At 37.8% G+C, this 9177-nt stretch overlaps 1 protein-coding gene across 1 annotated transcript in view; it reads right to left on the bottom strand.

Moving 5' to 3' along the window:
* The window catches only part of LOC130048338 (thioredoxin reductase 1, cytoplasmic-like), a 38737-nt gene that overhangs the window by 5624 nt on the left and 23936 nt on the right, over positions 1-9177 (bottom strand). The window contains exons 9-17 of the mRNA XM_056144936.1: positions 6847-6884; positions 5298-5402; positions 5060-5175; positions 4022-4247; positions 3642-3731; positions 3394-3467; positions 2879-3035; positions 1720-1827; positions 1176-1271 (exon numbers count right to left, since the gene is read on the bottom strand). Of these exons, the coding sequence (XP_056000911.1) occupies positions 1176-1271; positions 1720-1827; positions 2879-3035; positions 3394-3467; positions 3642-3731; positions 4022-4247; positions 5060-5175; positions 5298-5402; positions 6847-6884 (1010 nt within the window). The remainder of the gene's footprint in view (positions 1-1175; positions 1272-1719; positions 1828-2878; positions 3036-3393; positions 3468-3641; positions 3732-4021; positions 4248-5059; positions 5176-5297; positions 5403-6846; positions 6885-9177) is intronic.

A 9177-nucleotide genomic window follows, 5' to 3' on the forward strand; every position in this document is an offset into this window, starting at 1 on the left:
TTTATAAGAAACTATATTTTTCAATGAAACATATCTAGCATAAAACACAAAAGTTAACTCCTCTATGCCACTATGCTCTACAAGTCCAGATATATTGTTTCTACATTTAGATTGGTTGTCATAGGTCAGGAATACTTCTATTGGATATGTTTGACAAGAAAATAATGTGATGGTTTTGAAAAAATATATTACATCATCACCAAAATATCAACATCATTAACATATTTTAAGTTTATTAATACATTTCTGAATGTATTTTCACTATCTAAATGGAACAAGGGTAGGAAGACAGTCTGGGCAGATCCCACTTATCCTAATGGGATCCAACTCTCTTCCGGCTAAAACTTTTTACCGGACATAAATTTTAATTTTAAAAACAATCTGCACATCTTTTTTTCCTCTCGGCTCTCACCAGCCATCAACAACTTGGATGCGCTCACTGCTTTATTTGCGGCCTTTTTCAGAGTGTTTTCAGTTAGAACTGCAGCAGAAACCAAGGATGTGCATACAAATTTGACAGACTGGACATTCATGTCTGTCACTCTGCATCATGACCTCCATATAAAACTAGGGTCCCCGTGTATACACAGTAATGCCCGCTGAAACGATAGCATAAGACAGTGCATGGCTATAAATAGCCACCGTCTAAAAACAACATAGGAGTTGGCAATTTTAACAAAAGAAAGTCTTCTATGAAAACATGACACTTGGCAGAGTCTCTCGACTGTCTGTTAACTTCAATTGTTAAATCACCGTTGCGTGAACACGCATGGAGGTACTAGCCACTAGGTCATGCTGTTAGTTAGAAACATTATCAATGTTGTTTAAACGCTTGACCCAATACCATGCAGTTTTGTATATCATTAAAGCGTTTGAATGACTTCATCTCAATGTCTAACTAAAACGAAAACCAAGAACCGGGAATATATTTTTTCCGGGAAAATGACGATTTTTTTTTTTTAAATATCGAAAAAAAATTCTAGGGTCGGGGCTATAATTTAGGGTCGGTCGGGTTAGCGGAAACACAACACATTTTATCAGTGGCCTCATTCTGCATGTACAGAACACATAAAACATCTTTGATGTGGAAAATCGTTGAAAGAAATAAGGTAGTATGGAAAGCTGTATGAAGTTATTATAAGAACACACAGGTAAACATGTACATAATGTCAAACCTTTTCAGGAATCAGGCAAATAATTTTAGCATAACAGGAATTCTCCGATCGTTTGGCAACAGTCCATTCCAGAGGCCAGTAGTTAGTATGGTACACCTACAATGGATACATCAAACCTCTGTCAGAATAGAACCAATTCATGTAAACCTCAACAATACTCTTTCATGACACATACAATGTAGTAACACATTCAAAACCAAATCCAAACTTATCCACCTCCTCTGATTGTCAGAGGAAAAATATATATATATCTTTACCTAGCACCTAAAGATACAACCCTCCACCCCCACCTCTCTCTTTTAGATGATCCAACTACATGTGATTACCTCCTACTTGTCCCTCCTTATAACTTGCCTCAAATATGTCATCAAGTCTTTATTTCAACCCCATCACAAATTTGTCTCCTATTTAATTTAATCTCTTTGGAAATTTAACCACATGCCTCCTTCCTGAAAACAACTTGTCTCAAATGTCCTCAGCACAGCCTTTCTCTAATCTGTTCTTCTAAAAAAATTTCTGCATCTTATACTCGCAAAGGACTTACCTCTAACTTGTCTTCCCCAAACTTCTTGATGGCGTCCTCCTCGGAGTAGCCTATACAGCCATACTCCAGGGGACTGAAGACTGTGGTGGCCACATTGATGTAGTCAGTCTCAATAGAACAAAGAAACAAAACTATAGACACAAGAAAACACTGTAAAATGGGTTACTTATGATTTATCAAAAACATCATTCACATTCACAAACATATCCTTCCATTCACATTTCATCCACTATTCACAGCTGAAGGTTCCAACAGCTTGGGCATACAGATATTGTATGATGAATTTTATACTTGTGAGAGACAAGAGGCCCAAGAGCCATATCGGTCACCAGAGTATTAGTTTAAAATATCACTAACTATGGAATCTAGTAAAATTCTTGTTCTGCATATCTAACCTAAATTCTAATATTCAGCAACAATATAAAACAAGGTGTGTTCTTAAAAACTTAACTGTCCTTGAAAGTGCCCATACTGTAATGTCAACATGATATGACATCCTTTTCTGCTTTTCTTAAATATGTGTTTAGTTTTTATACTGTAACAGCAAAATTAAAGAAGTCTTTCAAATGATAAAGACAATAATCACTATAATAATTTTGACCCCACCCTAGAACCAAAACCCTTCTGGGATCATAAAATTTACAATTTTGGTAGAGGACTACTTACTCCTTCTAAATATATATTGTTCTAATTTAGTATCAAAAGTATTAAAAAGAAGATATTATGTATTTAAATGTTTTACACAGAAACACTATATACAAAGTTTGGCCCCAACCTCTACCCTAGGGATCATGAATTTTACATATTTTGTAGAGGCCTTCCTGCTCTACATCACTACACATTTAGTTTTTCTTACAGATGTGTTGTTGTAGAGATGAAGATTTGTGAAAATTGGTTAATTGATCACAGTTCTCGCTCTGCCCTACGACCCAACGGGTGCAGGAGTTCTGAAATTTACAATTTTATATTTCCCTTGTCCTAAAGATGTTTCATACCAAATTTTGAAAAGAATTGCAATGGCAGTTATCAAGAAGGAGTAAAAAATGTTCAATAGTTGATGCATGACACACGTCGCAGGATGCTGACCAATTGCAATAGATCCCCTGAGTTTACTCATGTGACATACCAATCTAACTTCACAGATGATAATCAAACTCACCAGTGTACTACTCAGCCCATAGAGTCTGTTGGCCAGGAGTCTCCCGGCCTGTATTGCCACAGGGGTCAGCTCTGGTTTCCCCTCACAAATGTCCCCGACTGCATATATGTTGGAGACATTCGTGTTTTCTTCTTCATCCACGGGTACGAAACCATTCCTGGAAAATTAACAGCTATTATCAAGTCATTTAACAATTAACAGCTATTATCAAGTCATTTCAACAAACTTGGGATACTGTAGAATCATTTAAATTCATGGGGGCCAATGTTTGTGGATTGCTGAATTTTTACGCGTTCGTGGGGACGTACTTTCGTGAATTTATATATTTGTAAGAAAGATAACTCTGGAATGTTTGCTTCGTTATGGGGTATCCACGAAAATTGAGCCGCCAGGAATTCTAATGATTCCACTGTAATGTGGGTGTAAAGGTATACATACACAGGCATCACAATATTACACTGTCTACGTAAAAAAATCTTCAATGAAAACTGCAGCACACAATATAACTCACTCACTTGTTTGTTTTGACCCCTACTTTGTCCAGACCGATACTGGAGGTACATGGGTCCCTTCCAATAGCAAATATCACCTGCAAACACGATTAAGAATCACTCGTAAACAAAAATAAACTAAATAATGAAATCGTGTAAATTTGATTCCACTTTAAATTTTGATATTGGATATCAAAATCTGAAACTTGAAACACAAGTACGTGTTTTGAAATCTCTATAAATTTATGCAGATTACAATTTGAATGCCTTACAGTATTAAATTCGTCCACAAACTCCTGGCCATCCTCATACTTTCCAGTCACTTTGTATTTACCGGGCTGCCCATCCTCCAACTTCTCAATCTACCAACACAATAAACAATAAGCTATAACACTCAATAGATCTGTACGTTCCCTAATAGGGAATGAAACATCCCCCCTTTTGTTTTGTGTTTTTTCAGAATAAAAATTCTTACACCTAGGTTCCTAACAATGACCTGCTTTAAGGTTTAAGAGAACTTGAATTATTTCAATTCAAATATGATTCCATAAAAATATTGATAGAATTTGCCCCCCCCCCCCCCCCCCCCCCCCCCCATGCAATAAACCCTCAGCTATACAATAAATGAAACCTTTCTCATGTGAAATCTAACCTTGGTAGGGACACAAGGTCGAACGAATTTGATCCCTTCCAATTCCATGTAATCGCCAATCTTCTCAGCAATCTGCTGGTCAAATCCTCGCAAAAGGATGGACCGCACCATGATGGTGACATTCAGGCCCATCGCATGGAGGAAGCCCCCACACTCCAGGGAGATGTAGGAGGCACCGATCAGCAGAGTTTTCCCGGGGCAGTATGGCAGGGAGAACAGATCATCACTGAGAGACAACAAAGCATATCAGGACCTCACAAAACACTGACACAAAACACAACAAATAACTGGAAAGCAAGTACACATGCTGTAGAACCCGCAACTTATATCTTATTTTTTGATGTGTTTTAATAGAAATAAACATAAAATTAACATAACAGTAAAATTAACATAACCATAGCCTTTCCATATGGAAATAAGCAACATGAACTTAAAAGGAGTTAAAAGTCAATTTTAATAAAGAAAAAAAAATGAAATAAGATCAAGCAGATTCAAAGCTGTGACCAGAAATTTTAGTAGTCCTGGGGCATTGCAGATCAGATCCAGTATACTGTGGTAACCAGTAGTTTCTGCATCATCACTTACCTAGTGATCCCTGCCCCGGGGATGTCTGTATGATCACTTACTTAGTGATCCCTGCCCCGGGGATGTCTGTATGATCACTTACCTAGTCATCCCGGCCCGGGGGATGTCTGTATTATCACTTACTTAGTGATCCCGGCCCGGGGGATGTCTGTATTATCACTTACTTAGTGATCCCGGCCCGGGGGATGTCTGTATCATCACTTATCTAGTGATTCCGGCCCCGGGGATGTCTGTATGATCACTTACCTAGTGATCCCTGCCCCGGGGATGTCTGTATGATCACTTACCTAGTGATCCCGGCCCGGGGGATGTCTGTATGATCACTTACCTAGTGATCCCGACCCCGGGGGATGTCTGTATGATCACTTATCTAGTGATCCCGACCCCGGGGGATGTCTATATCATCACTTACCTAGTGATCCCGGCTCCGGGGATGTCTGTATCATCACTTACCTGGTGATTCCGTACTCCTTAGCCCCAGGGATGTCTGGGTATCGCGGACGCTCACCAGTTGCCAGAATGAAATGGTTTGCTGTTTTCTTGATCTCCTGACCCTTCTTGTTTACAGCCTGAAACAAAGACCTCGTAGTTTTAGATTCAGGTAATCCTGCCTTTCATAAAACATCACATATTATTCCAATCAGCAAAAAGCTGAAAAAATTAAGTTCATGACATATAACTAATTCCTTACCTTGATTGTGTGTTCATCTGTGAACTCTGCATAAGCGTTGTGGTATTCCACCTTTTTGTCCCTCAGCTGGACTCGGTACCCCCAGTTTAGGGAACCAATGTAATCCTACAACAAGACCTTGTTACATATAGGGGCACCTAACACCAGATATAATGTGAAGGGGTACCTCATCACACACCTAACACCAGATATAATGTGAAGGGGTACCTCATCACACACCTAACACCAGATATAATGTGAAGGGGCACCTCATCACACACCTAACACCAGATATAATGTGAAGGGGCACCTCATCACACACCTAACACCAGATATAATGTGAAGGGGCACCTCATCACACACCTAACACCAGATATAATGTGAAGGGGCACCTCATCACACACCTAACACCAGATATAATGTGAAGGGGCACCTCATCACACACCTAACACCAGATATAATGTGAAGGGGCACCTCATCACACACCTAACACCAGATATAATGTGAAGGGGCACCTCATCACACACCTAACACCAGATATAATGTGAAGGGGCACCTCATCACACACCTAACACCAGATATAATGTGAAGGGGCACCTCATCACACACCTAACACCAGATATAATGTGAAGGGGCACCTCATCACACACCTAACACCAGATATAATGTGAAGGGGTACCTCATCACACACCTAACACCAGATATAATGTGAAGGGGCACCTCATCACACACCTAACACCAAATATAATGTGAAGGGGCACCTCATCACACACCTAACACCAGATATAATGTGAAGGGGCACTTCATCACACACCTAACACCAGATATAATGTGAAGGGGCACCTCATCACACACCTAACACCAGATATAATGTGAAGGGGCACTTCATCACACACCAGACCTCATAACATAAAAGGGCACCTAATACACCAGATTACATCACAAAATGGGGCACCTAATAATTCTTTAAGGAAGATATTCAATTTCAATACTAATTTCAATTACAGATTTTAACCATATATATAGTACACTATTTATAAAATACAGACTTACATACTCTACCGGGGATATATTAAGGTCATTTTTACAACCAGTAAAGGATACCTTTCCCCTTTAGACAAAAAAAAAAAAAAAAAAAAGAATGTTTCTCCTTTCACAGGCAGTAATTTTCCTCTCAATTGTAGAAAATTTCTAAACTGGAGACAATCTCTACACAAGATTGTATATGAATTTCAACAAAAATCTTTCTCTCTCTCTCTAACATATTCTACTACCAATTTCTATCAAAGTCCAAAAGTACAGAGAGAAAAATTGTCACTTGTCCTGAGACATAATCTGAGATGGGTTGACACCCCCCACCCATCTTTAGGAGCTCATACCTGCATCCTTAAACATTTCCCTTAAATATATCAAAATAAGTAATCACATCTAAAAGATGATTAAGATCCTATCTTCATTAATAAGAAATTTTATCTTTAGCCTTAATGAGACTTGAGCATGTATTTCTTTGAATGAAGTACTTGCCACAGTACTTTATAAAACTCAACCATCCACAAATGTCAGTACCAACCTGAATAGCATCCTTCATGGTTGTCCAATTATGTTCAACTGTAAAATAAAATAGGCATGCAATTAAACCTGCCCTATCGACCCATTTACACTGTCATATGTGTCTGTACCCCTCTCCAATATGTTACCCTATCTATGGTACCTATATCAAATGACCACCTGTCCAATTCAACCAACGACCAGGAATTTTACAACCATTTTTTGTGATTTTATGAAAATTTATCTTGTTTTAATGACTGTATATTTTCTATTAATGTGATTTCTACTTTAAATTTTGGTTGAGCTTAGCTCTTCCGAGAGTTTTCATTTCATAGAAAGAGTAATAGTTGTTTACATGCTTACAACAATGTGTACTGAATCAATGAATAATAACCTCCAGTCAAGTAATGTGTAAGCACAGTCAAGTAATGTGTCATCACGGTCATGTAATGTGTCATCACGGTCAAGTACTGTGTCATCACGGTCAAGTAATGTGTCATCACAGTCAAGCAATGTGTCATCACAGTCATGTAATGTGTCATCAGTCAAGTAATGTGTCATCACAGTCAAGTAATTGTGTAATCACAGTCAAGTAATGTGTAATCAATGATCAGTGTGTACGGCCTAGTGGAGTTATTGTTTATATAACAGAATCAATGTGTCCAGCCTAGTGGAGTTATTGTTTATATAACAGAATCAATAATCAATGTGTACGGCCTAATGGAGTTATTGTTTATATAACAGAATCAATGTGTCCGGCCTAGTGGAGTTATTGTTTATATAACAGAATCAATAATCAATGTGTATGGCCTAGTGGAGTTATTGTTTATATAACAGAATCAATGTGTCCGGCCTAGTGGAGTTATTGTTTATATAACAGAATCAATGTGTATGGCCTAGTGGAGTTATTGTTTATATAACAGATCAATGTGTCCGGCCTAGTGGAGTTATTGTTTATATAACAGAATCAATGATCAATGTGTACGGCCTAGTGGAGTTGTTTATATTACAGAATCAATGTGTCCGGCCTAGTGGAGTTATTGTTTATATAACAGAATCAATGTGTATGGCCTAGTGGAGTTATTGTTTATATAACAGAATCAATGTGTCCGGCTTAGTGGAGCTATTGTTTATATAACAGAATGAATGATCAATGTGTCCGACCTAGTGGAGTTATTGTTTATATAACAGAATCAATGTGTCCGGCCTAGTGGAGTTATTGTTTATATAACAGAATCAATGTGTCCGGCCTAGTGGAGTTATTGTTTATATAACAGAATCAATGTGTACGGCCTAGTGGAGTTATTGTTTATATAACAGAATCAATGTGTACGACCTAGTGGAGTTATTGTTTATATAACAGAATCAATGATCAGTGTGTACGGCCTAGTGGAGTTATTGTTTATATAACAGAATCAATGTGTCCGGCCTAGTGGAGTTATTGTTTATATAACAGAATCAATGTGTCCGGCCTAGTGGAGTTATTGTTTATATAACAGAATCAATGTGTCCGGCCTAGTGGAGTTATTGTTTATATAACAGAATCAATGTGTACGGCCTAGTGGAGTTATTGTTTATATAACAGAATCAATGTGTACGACCTAGTGGAGTTATTGTTTATATAACAGAATCAATGATCAGTGTGTACGGCCTAGTGGAGTTATTGTTTATATAACAGAATCAATGTGTCCGGCCTAGTGGAGTTATTGTTTATATAACAGAATCAATGTGTCCAGCCTAGTGGAGTTATTGTTTATATAACAGAATCAATGATCAATGTGTACGGCCTAGTGGAGTTATTGTTTATATTACAGAATCAATGATCAATGTGTACGGCCTAGTGGAGTTATTGTTTATATAACAGAATCAATGTGTCCAGCCTAGTGGAGTTATTGTTTATATAACAGAATCAATGATCAATGTGTACGGCCTAGTGGAGTTATTGTTTATATAACAGAATCAATGTGTACGGCCTAGTGGAGTTATTGTTTATATAACAGAATCAATGTGTACGGCCTAGTGGAGTTATTGTTTATATAACAGAATCAATGTGTATGGCCTAGTGGAGTTATTGTTTATATAACAGAATCAATGATCAATGTGTATGGCCTAGTGGAGTTATTGTTTATATAACAGAATCAATGAGTACGGCCTAGTGGAGTTATTGTTTATATAACAGAATCAATGATCAATGTGTATGGCCTAGTGGAGTTATTGTTTATATAACAGAATCAATGATCAATGTGTATGGCCTAGTGGAGTTATTGTTTATATAACAGAATCAATGAGTACGGCCTAGTGGAGTTATTGTTTATATAACAGAATCAATGATCAATGTGTATGGCCTAGTGGA

This window comes from Ostrea edulis, chromosome 7, assembly GCF_947568905.1.
Source record: "Ostrea edulis chromosome 7, xbOstEdul1.1, whole genome shotgun sequence".
Taxonomy (NCBI): Eukaryota; Metazoa; Mollusca; class Bivalvia; order Ostreida; family Ostreidae; genus Ostrea; species Ostrea edulis.